The sequence below is a fragment of the Euprymna scolopes genome, chromosome 17 (genome assembly GCF_053919585.1).
Source record: "Euprymna scolopes isolate OS-2025 chromosome 17, ASM5391958v1, whole genome shotgun sequence".
NCBI lineage: Eukaryota > Metazoa > Mollusca > Cephalopoda > Sepiida > Sepiolidae > Euprymna > Euprymna scolopes.
Window position 1 is genome coordinate 70,974,973 of NC_136498.1, and position 26,849 is coordinate 71,001,821.

At 32.1% G+C, this 26,849-nt stretch overlaps 1 protein-coding gene across 5 annotated transcripts in view; it reads left to right on the plus strand.

Moving 5' to 3' along the window:
* The window catches only part of LOC145296782 (uncharacterized), an 823,821-nt gene that overhangs the window by 791,515 nt on the left and 5,457 nt on the right, over window positions 1–26,849 (plus strand). For all 5 annotated transcript variants that reach the window (XM_080142846.1, XM_080142847.1, XM_080142845.1 and 2 more), the window contains 8 exons: window positions 3,439–3,510; window positions 10,702–10,737; window positions 12,808–12,861; window positions 18,177–18,209; window positions 18,632–18,778; window positions 20,967–21,021; window positions 23,621–23,722; window positions 25,172–25,261. In XM_080142846.1, the coding sequence (XP_079998972.1) occupies window positions 3,439–3,510; window positions 10,702–10,737; window positions 12,808–12,861; window positions 18,177–18,209; window positions 18,632–18,778; window positions 20,967–21,021; window positions 23,621–23,722; window positions 25,172–25,261 (589 nt within the window). The remainder of the gene's footprint in view (window positions 1–3,438; window positions 3,511–10,701; window positions 10,738–12,807; window positions 12,862–18,176; window positions 18,210–18,631; window positions 18,779–20,966; window positions 21,022–23,620; window positions 23,723–25,171; window positions 25,262–26,849) is intronic.

The following is a 26,849-nucleotide window of genomic DNA, read 5'->3' on the forward strand; positions in this document are numbered from 1 at the left end:
TAGAATTGGGACAGTCGATGGCAGATTGCTGATTGGCTCAAATCGGCAATGTTTAGGAGGCCGAGATTAGCTGAGGTCAACCAACAACAAATAGGCCTCGACAAAGAGGAGGACGTTAGAGTGTCGATTGTATCACACACGCATCCAGATCCCAACTGATAACTACAGAATGAGTCAGACTTTTACTTTTTGTCGCGTTTAAATTTTTATACTTTTGAGCAACTGCGCGTCCTCTAAACAACCGTCAATGTCAGAGACTACGACACGGTCAGAATAAACGGGAGAAGACCAGGCATGCAGTTTGTATTCAGTGAATCTTTCTTACTTTGAAAATGTATCAAAAATTAATTATTTACTCGTCCACTCCAAAACAAAAGGCATGGAATTTGTCTTTTATCGACTCTTGTTTTCAATTCTTCGGTGTTCTTTAGGAATAAGAATTCCAAAAGTTTCGGTTTATAAGTCATCAATTCAGAGACTGACGAACGTTAATGAGCTTCATCGAACATGTTGAATGTATTATTTCCGGTTCTTTTTCTTTTCCCATTGATTTTATTTTGTATCCAAGTGGATTATATAATACTAAACTGTGTTAAGTAATACTAGACATTTTAGCCGTTAAAAACGAGTAAAAGTTACAGCCGTTGATTTAGAATAACTGCTTTATGATAAATTGATACTTGAATTTGACTAATTTTGTGCTCATTTTCCGCATTCAATTGATATTACTCCCGAATTGTGCAATAAACTGATACCTAGTAAAGTTCCCTGCACAATTTTAGCAAGATCGACCCAGTATTTTCTTAGAAAAGTGGGACAGACAGACAAAATAAGAGAAATATAATATAGATTGTTTCAATACTTCTACACAATACAAAGCTGACTATTTTTTACCCTAATCCTAACCTAAATGTAACCTAAGTTTTAGGTTTAGTTCGGTTCGTATCGTGTAGATGTATCGTTATTTATGTTTTATAGTTGTTTTTTTAGGGAGGGGTTCTTTGGATGTAAATAAATTTATTTATTTTTTTGAGAAAAGTTATCTAAAATCTTCCAAATAAAAAGTAATAAATTAACAAAAAATAACAAAAAATGCATAAAACTTTATAATTTGATTTTTTTTAAATTGATTTTAAAATCCAGTTGTGTATTTAACATTTACAGCGCCATTTTTTTTGCACATTTCGATAATCGTCTGTAATTTGATTCGCTTTTTCTCTGTTCCTAGTTGGAACTGCTTACATCACTTCAAATCTCTAGATACCTATGGCTAAAAAAAAAACAACACTTCTTTTGATCCACGCCCTTGCCGACGCAATCAAATATCAAGGAATTCTTGTTGTACATTCTTTGAGCCCCTCCTCTGAACCTAATTAAATTTTTATTATTCTCGACTTTAGTTTAATTCTTGTGAACCCGACGTGTTCACATCAAACAATACCGCGAAATTTTAGCTAACACTTATAACCCACGATCACAGAGACTGTTACCGTTTTTAATTGCCATCACACCCCAAGAGTGCACGTCTGGTTCATAATTATACGTCAAAACAATTCCAAGCTATTGCATCAATTACACTATCATATTTAAACGTATCTTACGATCGGGCAACACCGGGCGACCTGCTAGTATTTTATTAATAATAAACCCATTCTGAAAAAGATACATTTCAAAGTAAAGGCTAGTCTTTTTTATGAAAAGTTTTAAAATTAAATTGGAATTACGTAGAAGGAACTTTTCATCGGTATACACCGGCATGATATCCGCTGAACCAAAAAAGAAGGTTAAGTCAAAATGAGATAAGTTTATTTTAATATTAATCTCTTTCTAAATAAACCTTTCTCATCAAGTTTTCTCTTCATCAACGACCTGCTGACATTAATGAACAGTGCAACATTTCATTTTAATTTTGACGACTTGACGGTTTCCAAGCTCTTATGCTGATGACACACAAATTTCCCTGTCACGCCCGGACCCTTACATAGCATCGACATACCTGCAGTCACTGCTTGTTTTTGCATCTGAGTAGGCGAGAGACTGGAGCAAGATGTTCACCCAACAAAAACATTTGTGCTATTGTCCTCTAGATATCTCTCTCCTGTTTATGTCCATGGGATTTGGTTTCAAGACACATTTGTGCCATTCTCGAAATGTCATAACTATCTAGCAGTAATGATATCTAGCAATCTCAGATTTGACGACCACTTCTCTTATATATCTAATAGGGTTAATAAGGAGCTTTATGTGTTGCGTATCCTAAGCTACCAAATTCCTTATAAATGGTATTTGCTGACTAGACTTTATCCATATAGGAACATGCCCTTATCTCAAGAAGGCCTTACGTTATCAGCCGGACAGTTTAAGAATTTCTATTCCAACAAAAACACTAACGGGTCTTTGGTATCAGCTGCTAACAGAACATTTATACAGTGTCAGATAAAACTTTAAATCGGTAACATTACCATATGGAAACATCCCACGTATCTTCAGAATTGCCTAAAATATACTGTGCAATAAATTTCAGGTTAAAAAAAGTGCATACTACATAAGACCTCTTTCGGGTTAAGAAAAATATCCTGATAATAAATCTAACTTTTATTTGTCTGGATTAGGCACCGTTTTTGTGTACAATATTAGTTATGAATGAAAAACACAAAATTATCGGTTTAAACATTTGTCCTCTTAATCATCTTGTGTTGAATGACATCCTCCCTTTTTATATTCCAGTGTAGTCTACCAACATGCCAGGGTTCTATATTCCTTTAAAACATTTCTCATTCACTGAAATATCCTGATGGGATCTCTCACCAGGTTTATAATTGTTGTGGGTACAAATCACCCTTATTTGAGAACTAAGTGGAATCAACCAGTCTTATGAATACCACTGGTTTCAGGGACTAAATAGAGACATTCATACCATGTTTAATCGCATAGTACGAACACGTTCCTCTCATACCACTTTAGTGGTTCCTGTATTCTTTATGATAAATACATATTATATTTATACACTTTACAATTCCTGTGGTTTCTTTCATTTGTGACCCCTAGCACGAGTCTACAACAATAATTCACATCAATAAGATTTTCCGTAGAATTTTCAAAAGTGACAATTTTGAAGAAAAAAAAAACTGTACTTAATTCAACAAAAAAAAAAGTCCCAAATGGATTTTTCATTCCATTGGGCAAATAAAAATTGCCACAAATTTGCTGCACTTTTTGAGTGTTGTATAATGATTCATCGCATTACTTGAATTTCTATTCTAATACAAAGCTGTAAACATTTTAGAATACCAGCTTCCTACTCTAAAAGAATTTATTAATGCCGCGTTAATGAGTAATAAGTATTTTTATTTTCACTATTATTTTATATTCTCATTTGCTTTTGAAATTATTGATTTGTCAATTTATTAAATATGATTTTTTTCTTTTTTTTTTCAGGGAACAACAGGAGCGTCAGGTCCTCCCGGTCCAATGGGTCCTGTTGGATTGCCTGGACCACCCGGACCCCCAGTAAGTAGCGTTATTAATATCTGTACTTTGTAGGATAGCTTTGTCATTGGGTTTTGATAATTTACATTAAAACTGAAATTCGACGAACATTAAGATTTTGGGACAAACAGGAGTTCCTATCCAAAATTCAACCTAATTAAACAACAAAAATACAGAAAAAAATGTAAATACCCCGATAACAGAACGATAACAATAAACGGTCGATGAGATTATTATTTAAGTTTAAATCATTTAAATAAAGTTGTTGATAAAGCGGAAGTCACTTGTTGTGGACCAGTAAAGATCCGAAAGAAAGACAACTCGGTCTTTAGTCGAAACAAAATATATTGAAAAGAAAGACAAAGGCAACAAATAAGGAGTATTCTTACAAGGAAGTCTGACTGCCAAGTGTACATAACTTGGCTATAACACTGAAAGGAATATTCTCCGGGTGTTTATAGTAAGTTAAAGAGTTGATTGTTATCCTTAAGGTGGACCCAGCAGCACTTATTATAATCTCTTTAGAGATCGTGGATCTCTACTTACATATAAAACGCACTCTGTGTGTGTGTTTGAGTGCAAGTTAGTTCCTTATGGACGGTTGGGCCGATTTTTAAAATTTTCACACAAATGTACTGTATATGTCTGGCAGTGTTCTTATATAGGCTTTGAATTGGAATGCGTCTGATAAGTATTAAATATCGATAATCAAGAAAACCTGATTAAAGAGGGAACAGTCAGATATTGACCAAAGTTAACACCTTTATACAGCTTAACGTTACAAGTGCATTTGAAAAGTTTTATCACTGCACAAGCAGAAGGGTCTGGCGTATAAAATCAACAGTAGGTTATTTGATAAGACAGGGTCGTATTTGAAGTCAATGTTTCTATTTAGAGCACAACTGAACTATGATGCCTGACATTTGCATTTTAAACTTTGATTAAAGCCATTATATAAATAATTTTATAAAATCAGCAATAAGTTCTCTACAGTGCTATGTAGAGTACACTGTATTGTGGATTAAGTCACCGTGGGGAGGTATGTGAAGTTTCCTCTTAGATCATCGTGGTGGTTTCTTGACTAGCACAAGCAATCTATCGATTTGATTTTTTACAAAAATGGGCGATTCCACCGATTTTGATGACAGTAAAAGTATATGAAACGTTGAACATCCTCATCCAATTCCAAGCAGTATTGGATCTTCCTACAATAAACGCTTGATAAAATTAAGTAATATTAAAGTTTGAATTATTTTTTTTTCAAATAATGAATTTCAGATTATGTACATTTTCTATTTTAATATGTTATGTATTAAGCGACAATAAACGGTTGATAACATTATTCAAAATGTTAAAGCTTACATCATTTAAATAAACTTGTTAATAGGGCGGAAGTTGCTCATTTTAATCACATTTTAGATCGGGAATATTTTATATGACCATAAACGCTTGATTTCGACTCGGCTCTTACTTTACTGCTCAAGGAGAGAAATGAGAAAAAGACCTTGGTCTTCCTGCCGACTTGTTCTTCAAGTCATCTAAATATTGCATTTTGGCTGCTAACAAAGTAAGGGACATTATATTTCTCAAATGATGTTCTTTTTGCAAACTCACTTCTGAAATATTTTTTCTTGTTTAATAGCGGAGGTGCCCGGCGTTGCCCGGGTGTTTTTTTTTTTTGGGGGGGGGGGGGGTAGTAGGCAGGCAGGCTCGAACTTGTGGGGCAAAGGCGGAAAAGAAAGAGAAAGAAAACCTGAAATCTTACCGCTACGCTATGATGCGACAGGAAGTGAAAAGCCTTCAAATTTAGCGATGTCACTCAAGAAGTTGACTTGCAGAAATGGATAGTTAAGTGAATGAGTTCACGCAGGCGCAGAAATGAACGTCTGGCTTAAGTTAAGAATCATGCTCTTAACTCTGGTATCTTAACTCGTATCTGTTTCCCCACGATGTTGGGGAAAACCAGCTCTCTTCTAAAAGGGGGGGCTCTGGCAGCGTCCTAATGAATAGCAATTGTCTGATATGAAGGGTTTCTCCCACATTCATCAAAGCTAATTGCCTTTCTGGACGTTCCGGCCGAAAAGGCCAGCGAATGAGTTCGCTTTGATTTTTTTAATTTTATTTATACAAAAAAGACGAATAAACACGCGAAAGGATGGAAAGAGGATTTTTTTAAAAAGTCGATCAAAATAAACCTAGAGACGAAGTCCATTTTCGAATCGTAGATATTATAATCTATGAAGCATAAGGAAACTTCTAAATAACCTTGTCAAGAACCCCCACGAAAAAAGCCTTTTATGGACATACAAAAACGTGCGCGGCCGTTTGCCTTTTATATATATAGAAGATGTCTCCCTCGTTAGACCACTGTTAGATTACGGTGTTAAGTCCTCTTCTTCATATCTAATACATGATATCAAGCACTGGAAAAAGTTCAAAGTTCGAGTGTTGCATGAAAGCCTACTCAAAAACCTTAACCTTTCCTCCCTTGAGCACCGACAATTACGCAGTGATCTCATTTTCGCCTACGACCTCATCAATGGTAATCCCCAGGACTAATTATTGGGTATTTAGTTCTCTTCCAGTGCAAGAACTTAGATACCAGGTTCGAAAAATGGGATTGAGAAGTCGACGCCCTCAAGGAAGGGCACTCTTACCTGCAAAAAGTGCCTGGGCAGCCCCGTGGGCATTCCCTGGCGAGGGCGCCTCAGGCGATTTGCACTAAACGATAAGAGAGAAGGCGAAGCCTGGAAGGGTGGATCTCCTAGAACTGCATAGAACTTAACAGCCACCACAAAATAAACAGGGACCAGGTCATTATAGGAATAGTCTAATCTCTGTTGATTTGGGGGGTTCGGGATAAAATCCCTTATCTGACTAATTATTCACTCCTGTATTACAAGAAACTATTTCACCGCTGATTATGATGAAACTGAAGATGATGAAATTTCTCAATCAGAATCCCTGGACCTTTTTTTTTTTTATTAATTTTCTTCCTTTGAAGATTGTAATGCTGGGTATGAGGCAGCCAAATAAGCTGCCAACATTGTCCTGCTTTTTATTGAAACCAACTGAGAGCTCTTTTTAGTATCCTCGTGGATCTCTTTTGCACTTGATTCACCAGGAATATTAGTTAGGTAGGACTTCAGGTTCTTCTTCATAAGCCCTATGGCACCTATAATAACTGGTATGATTGATATCTCTTTAAGATTCCAGTTTCTTTTCATATCATACATGAGATCTTGACATTTGGTCTGTTTTTCCCTTTCAGCTCAGTTAAGACGTCCATCATTAGGAACACTCACTTCAACCAAGGTTGCAACCCTCTCTAACTTATTCCATATGTCACTTTCGATTGTTTTATTTGTTAACAAATACATTGAATTGAACATTTGTTGATGGTATGGGAACTGTTAATGATAATGAATTTTAGATGGTGTTCATTTTGTATCTCAGTATGTTATTTATTAAACAGCTTTATTATGTTTGCATGGCTAAGATTAATAACAAACGAATTAGTTGAGGTAAGTAATCATTAAAATGAATGTAACAATATAAATCCTACCAAAACAAACAAAAAAAATACCCCAGGAAAAAAGCAACATTCTAAATTGACATTTCCTTTTTGGAAAACCAACAACAGAAAAACAGGAATCACTAAATAATTATTCCATAAGATACTTAAAACGCAAAAACCAATTCATAGGAAAATAGGATCTAATAAAAAACAATCTCTCTCTCCATATATATACATATATATATATATATATTTATATATATATATATATATATATATATATATCCATATAAGCCTGACGAATTCTCATGAGGAGGAAATGCGGAATATTCTATGTAGCTTAATTGCCATATATATTTTTATAATTTACTACCTAGCTTTACTTAAGTATTGAGCACTGTTGAAATAAATACTGAAAAATATTTACGTATAAATTTATGCCTCCTTATATTCATGTGATTATGATATATATATATATATATATATATATATATATATATATATATATATATATATATATAAGTCCTCGCGCGAAAGAGCAGGACACAAAATGTTTTGAATAACAAAGACTTTCGCTGGCGAGGACTACTATTGTACATTTTGTTGCAATTTAAAAACATTACCTTTCATCTAGCAATTAATGATATAGATATAAAATTTTCAATGATTTTTTTTAAAGTGCAACAGAATGTACATCACATAAAATAAATCCAAGGTAAGTTTTTAATTTAATTTAAATTAACTTTTTATACCTTACTTTGTAAAATATATAAAAGTGCAGTTTGAAGATAAATAAATTTCAAATTCAATCTTATACCTTTATTTTTAAAGCTTATGGTAAAAACATTTTGTTTAACAATTTTCATGCCTTGGATGAAATGCTTTTCTAACATGTGTGTATATATATGCAGACTTATATGTAATATACTGCGTTGAATTCAGTAAATTTTCATATACCAATAGGTTTTAAGCTAAAAATGGTTGCCTTAAGGATGACGCTACAAAATTATCACATTTCAAAATTGAGCATTAATATACTGTGTGTGCAAAATCAAGACTTCAAGACAAGGTGTTGATGGCAACAAAAAGTGTATTTCATTTTACGTTACAATTGTTTCAATGTCTAGTTCGACAATTTCAAGCATTATATCGTTTGAAAAATTTCAAAAACCAGCATTTCTTCAGACTTTATGAATAAATACATGTTTCTCGCATGCTTTTCCGTTAGGGATCCCCCCCCGCCTTTTTTCTTTCTATTCAAAAAATGCAACATTGCCTAAAGTGTGTTTATTCATAAAGTCTGAAGAAATGCTGTTTTTTTTTTATTTTCAAATGATATAATGCTTAAAATTGTCGAACTAGACATTGAAACAATTGTAACGTAAAATAAAATACACTTTTTGTTGCCATCAACACCTTGTCTTGAAGTCTTGATTTTGCACACACAGTATGTGTGTGTGTGTATATATATATATATATATATATATATATATATATATATATATATGTTTTATTTTTTATTACCGATTTATCTGCTTAGCTACACATGTTTCGGTTACGGAATCGTATTAACGATCCAGTAACTTCATCAGACGTTACAGAAATGGTCATTATGATTGGAACAATGATATTAGAAGTAGCACGAAAATAAAAAAAAGAGGGAAAGAAAAGGGAGAAAAAAGAAAAGGGGCGGAGATCGACAAGGTTTAAGCTGTAGGGGTTAGGGAGAGTTTACGAAATTCAGCTAGATATGATGTGAATATGGAAAAGGGGAGGAGAGAGAGATAGACAGAGGGGTAAGGAAAGGAGGTGGGAAGAATTTCAATTTTAAGTTTTAAGATTTAATAAACATTAGAAGGTGGTAGGGGTTAGGAGGGTTTTAGCTGTTCAACCAGATACGGATAGGAATATATGAGAGAGAGAGAGAAAGAGAGAGAGAGAGAAGGTAAAAAAGAGAGGAAAGGCATAGGATGGACAGAGTTTTGGAAGCGGAGAAAAAAATATAGAGATAAGAATAAATACTGAAGGGGAGAGGGAGAGAAGCAAGCAATTCAACACGTGGCTCTGGACTGTCGCGCTTAGATGCTGCTTATGTCATATGGGTTTTGACATGTTAACGGTTTATGCAGATTGGGAGGGGGCGTTGTTTGCAGTAACTAAGATGCGTCTTCTCAAAGCAGGTTTAGTTACGTCCAACTTAAATGCATTTATCTATTTAAATTCATTGACTATTAAAGGTCTTTAAGAAATTAAGTAAGTCAATTACAGGGAATTAAATTGTCAGATATGGATTGAATAAATATAGCAAAATGTGGAATCATAAGGATATGGATGAAGGAGGATATACGAAATATATATATATATATATATATATATATATATATATATATATATATATATATATAATCTTTTATGTGTAATTAAGCGGATAAATCGGTAATAAAAAATAAAACATATTTGCTCTGCAATAGTATTGAGCACTTTCTGCAGGTTTTTACTATATATATATATATATATATATATATATATATATATATATATATATATAGTAAACACCTATAGTCTAAAGAAGCTTTGAATAAAAAATGCAGTTTAAATTCCCGGAAGAAAAAAAAATTAATGTTTACCTATCGCAGACTAAGCACCTACATAATCCGACTTCTAAAAAATTGATAATGTCAAAAGAGAATTCATTTATATGAGGATGAAAAAAAAAAGTTGTTAAATAGCAATAGACTTAGCACCTGCATAAGCTGATTTCGCAAAAGTCTTTCATTTTAAAATAGAATTTAAATACATAAGGATGAAAAGAGAAATGCTTAACTAAAATTTTGTAAATAGAAAACGGAGATCATCAGCTGCTTACCATGTAGCTGTTTCGGAGATTTAAAAATATGTAGGATATATATATATATATATTTAAAAAAAAGGGATGCTTGATAATTTTTAGTTTTCAATTTATATGCTACCCAACAAAATTGTACCTGGCCTGTGAATATTATTTAGTTAACTATTTTCCTCTGACGATAGAGCCACTCTTTGAAACTCCATGGATTAAGTAAAATTTTAAATTTTCAACTTGTATTACTTGTCGAATAATAAATTGTTGTAACTTCTAATTTACAGAGTTTAATTTGAATTCATAATATATATATATATACATATATATACATATATATATATATATACATATATATATATATATATATACATATATATATATATATATATATATATACATATATATATATATATATATATACATATATATATATATATATATATACATATATATATATATATATATATACATATATATATATATATATATATATATATATATAATTATTTACTATAATAATTAGTAAATAATTACAGACACTAGTGTTTCATCCTTTTGAGAATCTTCAGTGCAAGGTGTCACGATTAACACCAGTCGATAGATTTGAAACCGGCGACAGAAGCCATCTCTGGCTCCATTAGCAAGGATCATAGCAATTCGGCTACTATTAACCATGAGAGATGTTGTTGTTGTTGCATTTTAAACATTTATTTCATTAAATGTGTTTATATATATATATATATATATATATATATATATATATATATATATATATATATATATATATATATATATATATATATATATATAATATTTTGTACGAATTTGTACTTTATTTTACCTTATTTTTCAGGGACATGTAGGATTAGTCGGCTCAAAAGGAGAACGGGTAAGTCACCTTCTTTTTTATTATTACATCGAATGTGCAAACTTTCAAAAAAGACTAAATTCCAAATATATTTATATTCATTGTATAAATATGTGATTTATATTGCAACACATGCTATATCTTCCTCAGCAACCATCAACATTTTCTCTCTCCACGAAGTACCAACCTCTCGGGTTAATACTTCCGATAAAATGAAGAGGAGAAAAAACGCTAAGTCTTCTATGAATAAGTTGTTTTAACAACAAAAGTCCCAGAAAAAGGAACCTTGATTTTAATCATTGAATTAAAGAAAATATACAACATTATTTTTAGTCTTCTATATTTTCAAATTAAACATGCTGTACTTATCTACCTATCAATCTCTCTCTCTCTCTCTCTCTCTCTATATATATATATATATATATATATATATGTATATATATATATATATATATACAGTGTGTCCGTAAAGTTACTATACAGACACCCTGTAATATATTAACAGTACAGTAAGATATTGTATTAAAATATTTATTTGTAACAAAAGAAATAAAAAGAAATAACACCTTTATGTTTATAAAAATCTCAGAAAATACACGCATTACATCCGAAAAGACTGTAACAATCAAGGCAAACAATTTCTATGACAAATATTCAAATTGGAGGCCTTCAGCTCCAACACATTCTCGACAACGTGACACCACACTCTGACAAACTTTGGTGCCCAAGTCACGATCAAGAAAAATAAATATTAACTATTAATACAAATATAATACAATAAAACAATAAGGCTGTATAGTAACTTTACGGACACCCTGTATATATATATATATATATATATATATATATATATATATATATATATATATATATATATATATAATGTATGTATATATGCTTTATTTGTACAGACGTAGTGACAGTGAAATGACGATGTTTCGATCTGTAGTGATAAAAACTAAAAGTCTGTCATTTCTTTTAGATTTTCATATTGAAAAAGAAAGGAAAATAAAAAAACTTTAGATAAAAAAATTGAAAGATTACAGATCAAATTTGAAATAATATTGTTTTTAAAAATATTTGTATGTTGTCAGCAAAAGGATTAATAAAATTATCTATTTTTAATTATCTATTTTTAGCATTAACTTCATATTGTCTTGTCTGGATTTTTCCGGTTGTCGGACTGTATATATATATATATATATATATATATATATATTCTTCTATAATATAAAGCTGAACGTCTGTGTGTGTCTGTTCACGAATAGGCTCCTATATGGTTGACTATTATAGAAAACTGATCACATATAATGTTAGAAAATATATCGAAACACAGGAATGGGTATGTTTGATCTGGCATAATGATGATTCATTAAAATTGTGGGGTCTGCATACGCGCCTGGTTCACAAAGTATGGAAAAAAAAATAAATAAAAAATAAAAACGTTTACAAGTGTTTTTGATATAGATGTACATAATAATACTTTGATAAGTATGTTTTAACTTAAATAGGGATGGTATAATAAGATTGTGGGGTCTGTGTTCGCGCCTGGCCTCCATAGAATGGAAATAGGCACAAACTTTAATAAAGACTTTTCATATCTATCTGCGTACGTATACTTTGATAATTATGTTTCAGTTTGAAGAAATATGGTATAATAAAATTATGGGGTGTTCGTTCGCACCTGACCTCCATAGAATGGAAATATGTCACAAAGTTTAACAAGGTTTCTTAATATAGATGCACAGAATATTGTGATAAGTGTTTCAGTGTGAACAGGTATGGTATAATAAATTATGAGGTTTATCTATTTTATTTTTACTTCCATCATATTTTGCTTTGGTTTTGATACCCCCAAATTCGAAGCTATCTCTTTACAACCCTTAGGAGAGGGGGATACCTATTCAACTAAAAAAAAAAATGGTATTTTTATAGAACATAGATATATTTACGAACAAATCTGGAAGTGACGGATCCTGGAAAATGCAGAGTCAAATTGCTTATTTTATATATATATATATATATATATATATATATATATATATATATATATATATATATATATATATATATTCTTCTTTTTTTTTTCAGGGAGAAGGTGGCTACTATTCTGGATCAGATGGATCAGTCTCTTATGGTCCTCAGGTAAGAAATTATTTACAACGATTCATTAAACACCAGCTAATCATGTTACTCTACTGGCATTTATTTATGACTAGCAGAACTACCCGGCATTTCCCGGAGCAAAGTGTAAAATAATTTTTATCCATCTTTCCCCCTTCATATAAAAAAAATATTTCATATATTTCATAAATAAATAAAACTTTATTTCATAAAGAAAAAAGAAAAAAATTGTATAATATAATTAATTAATTAATTACCAATGAAAAAAAAATGTGTTATATAAAAATATATATATATAAATTGTTCAAAACCAGTTGGATTGATCTATCCCTGACGATGAATTTAGAAGGATAGGACAGTATGAGTTACAACAAATATGGCGACTAAGTGAAAACTGTTATTCGGAAGTTGGGAAGGATTAAAAATAGCATTAATAGACAAAAATGCTTTTATTTTATTTAATGAAATATTTTTATAGTAGTGATGGGACGATTCCAATATTTTTCCCAATTCCGATAAAATTACTGATTCTGGGCTAAATTTCTGGTTCCGCTACAATTCCCAATTCCGATTCTTTATAAATCTCTAAGTATTTAACTATAAGATTATTTTCCCCTGATTTTCGTCAAAACACATGTTAAATATGCAGATATTTTCCTAAACGTCAAAATACACTTGTGGAGAGTGATCTATCGATTTTAGCTTTATCGGTATTATAAAATCAATAAATATTTATTAGTTTATGATTACTACCAGCAATGGAAGATTTTACTTTAAACAAAATCAAATAAAATTAGATAAGTAAAAGCATCGTTTTGGCATCGGAAAATAGGCATCAATTTTTCTGATTCTGATAGAAAAATCGGAAGATTTTGGGGTGATTCCCGATTCCAAATAATCGTCCCAACACTAATATATATATATTATTTTTATTAAATGGTCACCATGTATTGAGTCTGGATGCCACTCAAGAAAAAGAAATAATGGGATGAAATGCTTGTCAGGACCAAGTTCAAATATTTATGGAGACGGTTCTTGGTAGGAATCTGTTGATTTGAGCCCCGGAAACAATCGCGTTGTAATCTACAAAGAAGCAGTCCTGTGGTCATGTTGAGCAGAAACTCTCTCCATGAAAATTTTGCTTGATGTTAAACACACAAAGGAGAAAAATATATCGTATTTAACAAATGCTTCATTTTTTATAACTTTAATTTACAGTTCCCTTCAAAAACTGAAGAAAAAAAAAAAAACTCTACAAAACACTTAGCAAATTGTACACACCACGTCTACTACCGATCACCTTGCTTCCTCTCTTCCCCCTTCTACCCCTAAATACCCAACTCAGTTCATTCAACTCGTCATTTATTCTGGTAAGCGCCGTCCGTTTCTCTCTGTATAACTTATGGTAAAGCAGTTGCATGTTAATAATACATGTGAATGTCTTTTGTTATTGATATGTGTTTCTAACACGTAGACTCTCTCGCAGTGGGTATTTTTGAGAAGAAGTCTCCGGGTGGGGGGGGGACGATTTTAATTAGCTTTGAGCGCCACAAGGAGAACTCTCATTACAGATATACAACAGGATATTTTTCAATAGCAACTATATATATATATATATATATATATATATATATATAGGTTTTTAATATCAAAGTCAGAGCGAGAATAAAACTCAACTTTATAGGTATAGGAGTTGAGTTTTATTCTCGCTCTAACACTGATATTTCAAGCCTAATTTTCTATTTTAAAACTATTAAAACGAACTTAATATACTCATTCATAAATATGCGAGCAACTACATGAAGGTAAACTAATTTGAATATTCGTTTGAAAAACAATTATTAATTAATTACTTATTTGTTTTTATGATTTCTCATTAGATGATTCGTTTCATTTCATTATTATGCTGAATTCTATTTATGCATAGTTTCTACATTCTGCATAATGGCATAGAATTTAAGATGAAAACGTTCTAGTACGCATATTATATATATATATATATATATATATATATATATATATATATATATATATATATATATATATATATATAAGTGACCATGTCGGTTTATGTGTGAAAAGTCTTTACCGAACTCCTCTCTGAATATTTGATCTACAGAGTTGATATATAGAGTAATTAGGCCTGTTGTACACTTTCAATTTCGTTTTTAGAGGTGAAAAATTGCTGCTAAGGTGTCAAATTTTAAAACAAAACAGTTGATCTTGGTAAGGTAAGTTTAGTAAAATATTACTCCAGCTGTATCTTTTGTGCATGTGCAAAATTAAGCATCAACAGTTCAAAGTTACTTAATTTTTAACCTTTCGTATCCATCTGTCGATAGCTCAGATGGTATCAACGCTGGAGAGATAAATAACGATCAAGGCTAGATCACTAAATATTTTGGTTTGGATTCTAGCAACTACCAAGTCATATTTTTTATAACTTTTGAGATTACTGCTATATATTGAATAATAATCCACAGAGAATTGGCTCTATAATAAGAAATTTGCATGAATTAAAATATAATATTTATGCATATTTTAAGCTCGAGCAAGGCTAGACTGCTTGCTAGTATATATATATATATATATATATATATATATTTGAATATATTTTTGAGGGTAAAGAATTTTATAGCTGAACATGGATCAAATTTTAACATGACGAATTTACAAAATATAAACTGAAAGCATTAGCTGACCCGTCTCACACCTTGCTCAACAGAGCTAAATCAAAATATAATTTTGATTAAAAAGATAATATAAACTGGAACTATGGCGGGGACACAAAAAATAGAGTGAGGGAAAAAATTCGGCATGAAAGAAATAAATTAAAGTCCACATTTTCTTTTCGCTTAAAAAGATAAATTCTAAAGGACATCATATAAATAGTTTCTAGAATTTGCAAATTAAATAATGAGTGTGACTTGCTGAGAATGGAGAATAAGTCAACACTGAAACTGGAAGCACAAATACAGTTATTTATTAGGTGTTCACAGATGGCCGAACCGTATGTATTATTCAAAACATCTTATGATGAACATTTTCTTTATAAAATGTATGTTTATGTGTTACATATATATATATATATCAAATTTTAGTCATTCAATGAATTTAAAAATTTATGACATGAAATGTTTGAATTTCAAATTTATTCTGAAGTATATATATATATATATATATATATATATATATATATATATATATATATATATTCCTTTAATACACGTGCCTGTATTCTTTCCGTGTGTAAAAACGGCACTTGTGCACATTAGATTGTCACTGATTATTATTTGTTTTCAGTTTTGGAAGAGTTCAATAAAGAGAAAAAGGGGCAATCCAGAATTTTATGATTTTTAACGAAACTTTGTACGCAAATCAAAACAAGTACATTAAATTAACGGACTAACACAACGGAAACTATTAATTAACCGAACATTTGTTGAATTAAATAAAATTTATCATTTTTAAAAATAGAAACATCATACATTTTAAAATATATTACATTGAATGTTATATTTCATGTCTAAATAATTTCACCTTTAAATAAACCTTATCGCCTTTCACATGAAATAAAATATTTTACATTTTAAAAACATATTCTAAATTGATTGTTATATTTTCTTTAAAAATTATCCCAAACTGATTGAATTTATTTGAAAACATTAATAAAATAAAGTGTACGTTTTGCATATACTGTATATTTTGGCGTATACGACGACCCTTAAAGTTGAAAAAAAAATCATCTTTAAAAACCAATATTTCATAAGATACCGGGTGTTGCAATCTCTAATATAGACTAAACAAATATGGTTTCCTGATTTAGCAGCCGTCTTATACAACCGATATATGATAAATTTATTAAAATTTGCCTCAATTTGTTACCTCGTCTCATCTGATGGTTGTCATATATGCCGAAATATATAGTATTTAATTTAGAAACAAATAAAAAAAAATTGGTCATGTTTTTAAAAAAGTTTGAAAAATAATTTAATTCAATAGATTGCTCCAGTAATTAATGTTTTCTATTGTGTTAGTTCGTTAATTTCATGTAAAATGTTTAGCCGAAAATCATTACAATTCTGTATTGTCTCCCCTTTTCCTAGTGTAGAACTCTTTTAAAACGAGAAACAAATAATTATCAGTGGCAATCTAAAGTGCTGTAAAAAGAATGCATTATTTACAGCAACGAATAGTTTCTTTGCTCTGGCTTATGTTATTTGATACAATAGAGCTGCGTGTGAAAGTTGCTGTTTTTCTTTAGTTTAGAGTTGAATGTTGGGCTTATTTCTTCAGGGCTGCTAATCCTTTTTAGTCCTTCTGCTCGACTTGACTTTCTAAACAGGTCGAGAGTTGCATCACCTTTGTCTCATTCCATGTGCCATCACCAGTGTCTTTGTGTTTTTGTGTCGGTATGAACAAGCGTTGTCGTAAATACGACATGAATTCACAGTTCATACGTTCATTCTCATTAATTAGTCCAAATTGCAAACTACCTTAGATCTTAAATTGTGAGGTATTTTTCTTCTTTTTTTAAGTGCTACTCACCCTAGGTGAGTTGAACCATTTTCTTCCAAAAGAGTAGGTGCACTGGGTATATATAATTAACAATCGGTCTTGCATATCTTGGTCAATGGAAATGATATCAGGTTTTGGCAGTTCTTGAAGAGAGGTGTCGACGTCCTCCTACATACAGCGCCTGGTATTCTTAAATGGTCACCCATCTAATACTAACAAAGCCCGATGTTGCTTAGGTCCGGTTATTTAATGAGAAAGACTTGCCAATGTAATTGTGCCGTATGTAATTGTACTATCGGGGGTGCCCAGTGTTACTCGGATGTTTGTAGGTGTGTGTTGAGCAAAAAAAAAAAAAGTTGTAGTACACAGACAGGCTCGAACCCGTGACGCGAAGGTGGAAAAGAAAGTAGAGGTGTGTTTAAGGTTGAGCAAAAAAAGAAAAAAAAAAGGAAAATTGCGAGCACAAAAAAAGTAGGCAGGCAGGCTCGAACCCACACCACAAAAGAGGAAAAGAAAGTAAAAAAAAAAAAAAAAAAAAAAAAAAACGGGACGCATCAAGGCTAGACAATCGAAAACAGGCGATGACTTTCAAAAATATGGACGAAAAAAGTGACCCCTCCCTGTAGAAAAGTGCCCAGTTGAAGGAATAAATGTTTTTAGTCAATTTTCGTCCGAAGGGTCGAGGTTCAAAACGATACCGATCTCGTGAGAATCTGTCGCCTCTGTCGAAAGTTTTTGCGATACAAACATACATTTAAACAGACAGGTGAGATTTATATTACTGATAATTAATCACTCAATTATTTTCTTATTTACAGGGACAGCCTGGAAATAATGGACCACCTGGAATGGTAAGTGCTTTTTACAACAGTAAAAGACAATTATTGTCATTTATTTTATAATTCCTATTTTGTTTTGTCATGATGCGTGCATAATACATAGAAAAAAGACTTTAAATTACAGTCATACTTTAGAACTCAACTGTTATACGGAAACTCTTCCAAAAATAAACGTGGCTTTCAATGCAAAACACACACACACACACACGCACACAAACATGCACACATACATACATTAATAATTTTTAATACATTAATAATTTTCTCTTCTTTACTAACTGGTCGGTCATTTACCTGTGGAGTTCTTAACCTTTTCTCTTCGTTCATACTTGTAGACTTATTCCGTGACTTAAATTCTTTTCTTTTCCATTCCTCTTTTATTAACACGTTAACAAAGTTGTTTTAAATTGTCTTTCTATTCAACATATCTGCAGCCTGGAGAACGTGGTGCACCCGGTGAAAATGGACCCCAAGGACCCCAAGGATCTTCTGGTATCCCTGGAATGCCTGGACCCGCTGGACCTTCAGGACCAAGAGGACTTAGAGGACAACCAGGCATGCCGGGAATGCCCGGACTTCCGGTAAGTATTATTCGTCTTTCATGATTATGAATCATTGTATATTTTCGAAACTGACATAATTAGCCAATCAGCAAACAATGTTTTCGCTAATAAAAAAAAAATCACTTATCTGATACTATTCTTGAAAAACGAATTGTTTTCGATCATAGTTATTTCCATGAAAACAAAAATTGTTTACGTCATTACAAAAAAAAAAACAACACTTATTTTATTGATACTTTTCTAAAAAAAATTTATATTTTCTTAGATAATTTTCATGAAAAAAGAAAACTTTTAATTTTCGTTCATAGTTGTTTCTATGTTTATGTTGTTAAAACAAAAACTATTTCTTTAAAATATTTGATTAAAAATATTTTTTTTAATATACTTTTCTTGCAAAAAAGATTAAAATATTTCTTTCCTATAATTAAACTCACGGTAAGTCTTATCTTGTGTCATAGTTGTTTTCAGCATTTTAAAGTTAGCGTCTTGCAGTGTTCGAATCAACTTTTTCCGGCAACATTTTCAGCAGCTTATTGTAAACTACCGGAAGATGCTAACGCAACTTCGGGGCAGATTCTGGATCAGTACGAAGATGTGGTAGGAGCCAAGAAAGAAGCGTAATCTTGGTCTTCATCTAGTGTGTTAATAAACCCGGCTTTAATCAAAACAAAATGGAGCCTTCAGTGGCACATGACGAATGCTTTTAAAAAGATGAGTGATCTCAGTAATAACGAATGCGGGTTCTATCACAGTGAAGTTGAGAGGGTGAGCCACCTCACATCCAGCTGTAAATATTTCCACTGGAAAATCCGTAAAACGCTGAATATCCAATCTAGCAACAAGTCGTGGGAGCATATACCAGAAAAAACAGTTGTAAATAAGTCATACACCATTCATTATGATCATGAACTTCCTACAGATACATACTTTAGAAAACGGAGCTGTTTAGCCTGATATAGTAATATGGGACAAGATGGAGAAAGTAACAACCCAGTTGAATTAATTGACTCTAATGATGTTGACAATATGATGAACTCCCAGAATCCAAACCATAAGATGGCATACGAACACCAAGAAACAAGAGCCAGTACAATTCCCTCCATCACAAAACTATCAAAACTGTCTTACAAATGACACAAGAACAGAAAACAAGCCTGCAGCAGAAATAGCCCAGAAGAGGCGATAAAAATATATGAAAACCATTCTACTACAGAAAACTGGAAGAATTGGGCCAACCTACGGCATGCTAAATATTTCCTGAATGAACCATGCCAGGAATATATAGATAAAGAAACCTCTATAGACTGGCTGAAAAAAGGATTGCTCAGAAGAGAATGATAATGGTGGCTCAAAATCAAGGTTCGATGGGCAATGCTCTAAAATGATGAGTGTTCTCAGTAATAATAACAAGTGCAGGTTCTGTCACACAGAAGTAGAGTGTGAACCACATGACATTCAGTTGTAAAGTTCTGCTGGGGGATGTAAAACGTATACAATACGACACCATGGAGTGTTCAAATATCTCCGCTGGAAAATCTTTAAAACGCTGAATATCCAATGCAGCAGTCGCGGGAGCATATACCAGAAACAACAGTTGGAAATAAGTCATACACCATTCATTATTACTATGAAACTTCTACAGCTACGTACCTAGAAAACGGAGCTGTTAAGCCTGATATAGTAAAATGGGACAAGAGAGAGAAAGTATCAACCCTAGTTGAAGTAACTGTCCCCAACGATGCTGGCCTTAACGGAGCTGAGAGGGAGAAGATAGCGAAATACTAAAGCCTTATGTACGAGATTAAAATTGAACTAGAATCTTAGGAAGATCTCCATCATTCCAATAATTATAGGAGCAACTGAACTCATGAAACAAAATTTCGAAAACTATTAATATACCCCGTGAACCAAGTTCAAGAGAAATACAAACAATTGCACTCAAAGGAACGGGTAAAACTTAAAAAAAAATCTCTTGGTCGAAGTGACGGAAATTGTGGCCCTCTGGTTGTATGACATCCGGGAAGATACCCCATCCCCATGAGAAAGAAAATGATAAGATTAAATTAAAGGAAAAACACAAATACTATCCATGTCATTTATAAAGCATAATCGAAATTAATCGATATTAATTGAAATTGTCTTTATTTCTTTCAAACTACCAAAGAGTGATATATTCCTTAATATTAACTATGCTTTCTTTTTCCAGGGACGCAGTATTGGCGAAAATGAAATTCGGGAAATCGTCTATCAGCTTTTGAGGGGTAAGAAAATCGTTACATTAAATTTAATTTTGAATCATTTCCTTGTCATTTTTATTTTCATTTTACTTCCTGGGTTTTACACTTAGTCTCAGTATGAGATACATAGATATTCGAATCTTCCAGTTCTCTTTCATCTATCAAACATTGAGTTGGTAAAGAAGTTACGAATAAAGTTTCCTCTAACTAATTAACCAGTATAGTATAACTTTCTCTTAGTCTCACTAGAAAATTCCAGGCTAAGAATTTATCTAGTCTGGTTGAGTATCCAACTTAGAGTTATTACTAAGGCTAGGACAACAGCATATTCTTTTCCTTGTTTTAACTCTCAGGTATATATCACTTGATATTTTATATATTTTTTTTATATAGAGTGATGTAGTTCTCGGTTGATTACGTCTAACTGTGTCGGATATATACTCGAGAGTAAAAGCAACGAAAAGAATATGCTGTTGTCACAGCCCTAGTTATTACTGTAGGCAACATCACTTCGAGAAGATGATCCAATCCTCGTATAAGCCAGTGTAGGGTAACCATACCAAAGGATTTTATTTGGGCTGTAAATACTATGTAATTTTTAATATTTAATCAGGGTTTACTTGTAGGTTGGTTGGTTGTTTTTGTTTTACGGCATATCAACCCTTTTCTGTTATTTAATGCAGAATCCACTGATTTTGAAAAAAAATTTTAATAGAATATATTTGTTTTTTTTTGGGTTTTTTCAAGTCGGTTTCTATTTAACCCATAGTTGGGACTGTAACAGGTACTACCACTCCGGGTCAGAGTGGACTTGAGAGCAATGGCAATTAAAGGGTGGCTCCACACTCCCTAAGGCCTGCAAGCTGGGGCCTCACCATCGGATATAGTTTAAGGTCATATCCAGGGCCTTTACATGTAGGATGAAGTATTATCATGTCAGGTTGTCCTCACAAATTCTTGCACAGAGAAACCTTAGAATTTCGAGGACAATGTCCAGTAGGCATTCAAGTTCTCTCCAGTAGGCTTTCAGATTGTCTTTTCTATTGATTTGGTAGTTTATAATAAATATTTTTTAAGAAAACATATAATCATCATACCTAATCAAAATTCTGTAAAAGTAGTATTTATATCTTTTTAAATATTTTTTTATGCCAAATTCCATGGCTATTGGAAAATAATTAAACAAAAAACTTGAGGAGAGCAACGTAAATTCAACTGCTTGGTACCGTAAATAACAAGATTGAAATCTGTTCAGATATGTATAAATCAGTGTTTTTTTTTTCTGACCGTCTGAGGGGATGTCATTCTGGAATATTTTGGAATAACAAAGTTTGAAATTGTCTGAATAGTATTAAAACAATCGTAACATTCATGAAAAATACATAACATGATTGTCTAAGTTTTTTCTTGTTGTCTTCGTTTTAAAAAGGTTTATATATATATGTATATATGTGTGTGTATCATATGCAGCAAAATGTAGAACCACAAATCATATCATGCTTACACAAGTATGCAATTAAATGATAAATTCAAACAACCCTTACAATGCACAAAACATATTAATCTCTTCTAGTGTATCAAAACAGTAGAAATGAGGCAGATATTATGATATATATATCATTCAATAATAGCAATGTAATTGTTAGCTTTATTAATAACTAACTTCTAAATTCTATAGTACATATATCCTTTCACTGCAATTTATGAATTTAAATAACCCATAAATTAGCCTAATTTATTCATTTGAGGATTTAAAGTAATATTAGTTGCATACTGAACCTGAAATGTATTATGTTAACGTTTCCTTATTAAAAGTTGTCAAGAATTTACTAGGTTACTACAGTAGAACCCCGGGATACGGTGACCCTAGGATACAATGTTTTCAGGTTATGATGTGGAATATGATGTTTTTCCAGCCTCTGGTTATTTGACCCCCCTTACGGTGTTATTTATAATATTATTTGATTATATAAATGTGTATTATATACTGTACTGTATTTTGTTACTACTTTTTAATATGTACTGTATAAAATTTTGCTTAGGCTCCGCCATATGGCGATTTCACCTTACAATCCCAACTCCAGAGTGGATTAATGCCGTATCCCAGGGTTTTACTGTACTATATTTATCAACAATAAACCGTTTGAAGTATCTACAGCTTATTCTCATTTCATCCCTTTGATTCAATAATTTATCTTTATCAGGAAATGTAATATAATAGCCAGTTTTTTATTTAGACAAAGAAAACAGGTTGGGTTTTATAATGTAGGGGTTAAAGCTTTCTTCAATATGCTTCATTTCAATACAAGTATTGTATTATCATATCTTAGGAGTTATATGTGTTTCTATCCAGGTTACTAAAAGATATTTTATAGTTTCTGTATCTAGCATATGTAACATTTTTACAGACTAGGATTGATTTTCGGGAACTCAGATTTCCTAAATAAATTATGCCTTTAGTTAAATATTATTCTTGTAGTGGGCATTCATTTTTATCGCTAGAGTTACATTCATTATTGTTGTTGTTATATTATTACAGGAAGCGTTTGCATGATGGAACATTAGCTATAAGTTACTTTAATGCTTAAAACCCAAATTAAACTATGTTTTTCATACTTCACAGAGAGACTCGAAGACCTGACTGCCAACCTCCAAGGACCACCTGGACCCACAGGTATTGGTAAGACTGGACGTCCCGGACCCCCAGGAAACGTAGGAGCTCCAGGTAAGACTTATGGTTTCTAACTATTTTGCAACTTTTTTCCTTTCTCTGTAATTGGCAATGTTATATGGCTTGGACTTCATGTCCACATATCTGCATGTGTGAATAATGTAATGAAAAAATATAAACTAGTTGTATACTGGCGATACCAAAGTGAAATGAATGGTACGTTTAACAAAAAATTAACAGATTTTTTGTTAAAATCTATTATCATATTTCATATAAATTATTACAGTATATAAGACCAATGACAAGTTTGAAAAGAAAAAAAAAAGAAGTGTTTATGAATTTAAATGTTGGTACGATACTATATACGTGTTTAGGACAGAGCAAAGGTTTAAATCCAGAATCAAACAACACATCCTCCTTGAAACACACCAGGGTCGCATAAAATTTTTTAATCGTTTAATCAACACATTCGGGTTAGCTATTGCTGAACACCTTATAAATAGGGCCGGATGTGTGTCAGCTTACACCAATGACAATTTCTGTCATAAGTAAATTACATTTTCTCCTCTTAAACTAGTAAAACTTTCTCTGTATAAACAAATACTTTTCACTCGTTTTTATTTCACTGTGATATTTTATATTGTAATACATGAACTTTATTTCCACATATTTACCTTGATCAGTGTGAATGAAAGCTGGTTTAGTAAATTAATATAATTTGCTCTTGTGTTTCCTACTTTTCAATCCCCCCCCTCCTTAACAAAAAAAGCCACAAATGTCCATACCTTGTGCCTGTGTACAACGAAAAATATATTTCCATATAGATTATTTTAAAAAGGGTGGACAAGTTACAAATACAAAGAATGGGCTTCCAGATTTAACAACCCACAAAAGGGGTAGATATGCCGTAACATGAACATACGAAAAAGTTTTGCTGATTGTTGGTTAGTGAAGAGCACTCCCTGCCATGAATGAAAGTGTTTTTTAGTCTGAAGAAAAACACAAGTTATATGAATATTATATGAAGTCATATTTTCCAACCATCTTGAATTTTAATCTATGAGTTTTGTTTTTACAGCTAAAATCACTATCAGACTTGCAGTTTGAAAACGATAGAAAAAAAAACCATTAGTATCTTTTCCAATACAAAACAATTATTAGTTTCAGACAGAAATAACTAGTCATCTGTCTACATGTAGCATGTAATAATCGCTCTTTTCGATTATTTTGTCGATCTGCTTAATACCAACGATAACTAGACACCCTGACGTCAGCAGATAAATGTGACTCAGTCATTAGGCTTTCTTCTTATGGGAGCCGTAATCAAGTGATATTGCTAAGCAATGATGAGGCTAGAGAATGTGAACGACTAAAAGCGAATATGATCCGATAATGGAGGTGTTCATACTTTGGAGATCCAAAATAAAAGGTTGTTTTTCCTTTTTGTTGTTGTTGTTTTTCTTGAATAATAATATGTTTCTGTGCTTGGCACAATGATAACAGGTGAGCGTGGCCCTATTGGACCCCCCGGAGAAAGAGGATTCGTCGGCATTCCAGGTTTGCAAGGACCACGAGGAGTACCTGGACGCATCGGTAAGTCAATCATCAACTTGTTCTCTAGATAGTACTATATTTTCATGCGTATATTACGAAAACGTCTTAAAAGATATTGACAACAGAAACAGGGGCCTCATATTCTACACAAGTAATTTCAAATTTTTTTATTTAGCTTAAAATGTCTCTTATTTGAAATACTAAATTTATATATACATGCGACACAGTTGTTAACAAAATATAAAATAGATATTCGTAACAATTATTTAGAGACAGTGCTTAAATTGAGAGCTGTTCATGTCTGCGGAGTAATACATTATACTAACGAATAAGTCGTACAATTTGAATTATTTGGATTATTCAGACTACGGTTCCCATCTTCATCGTTTTTATCACAAGGTTTTAATCGATGCGAACTCTTAAAAAATACATTTTCTCACCAAATATTATCTAATAAAGTATTGCAGGTAGTTCTTGTGGATCTGTAGATGCTAAATAACTCATAGAAGACTAATATGTAATTCTGTAAATAGTACTAGATACCAACACACACCCGATATTAATAAATTATGTAACAGTACATGACGCTCTTTTTCCTTCCCTGCAACCTCTTTCCCACAGAAGAGACGTTATTTTCATGGCAAGTGCTCGACTGAACTCCAATCTATGGTTCCCCTTGCCAAACTTTCACAAAAAACACTCGATTAGCTACAACCACTATAAACGATTTCCCCCACCTAAATATACCTAAATCTAAACGCAAATTCCCTGAGCAAAGCTTCTTTCCCAGAACTGCCCACCTGTGGAACACTGTTCTGCTGGCCTGCTTCCCAGTTGAATACAACATAATAGCCTTCAACTCCAATGTAAACAAGTTCTTGTTGAGCCGTCCCCATAAATAATCAACTTCTACCCAATTTACACCATTAACGATTACTATACTACCACCTTACATTCATTAACTCTTATCCTTGAGTTGCTTTCGGGCCTTGATAAGTGGTTACTCCCAAGTAAAAATGATAATTTCCGATTTCTGCGAACCTGCTTCATCTACAATAAAACCCATCATGCATGTCTCAAAGGAAAACATGCCTGACAAAGGGAAGTCATCATGAAATGTATATAATCACAAACACACGAGTTGACCACTAATGCAAGTAACAACATCCTACCTGTAAAATATTATATAAAAAGATATATATATATATATATATATATATTATTTTTAAAATATAATTATCCACTGACACATGTTTCGTCGTCTATGACTCATCAGAGTGGCTGAATCTAGCGAGATTCGAAATTGGGACCCCATGGTAAGAAGCATAAACCTCTACCATCCGGCTACCTCGCACGACTACTAAATGTATCGCGTTTTTTTTTTTTATGTAGATGTTTTTTTTGCTTTTTTTTAAATTTGTTTTTGTTAGCGATACTTTATGAATGAATTCAATTATTTATACGAAAGTGCATTTTCACAGAAATGCGAGTTGGGAATAATTTTTCCTTTGACCAATAATGGTATGGTCAAAGGAAAAATATTCCCAACTCGCATTTAGGTAAAACTGCACTTTCGTATAAATAATTGAATTCATTCAAAAAGAATCGCTAGCAAAAACAAATTAAA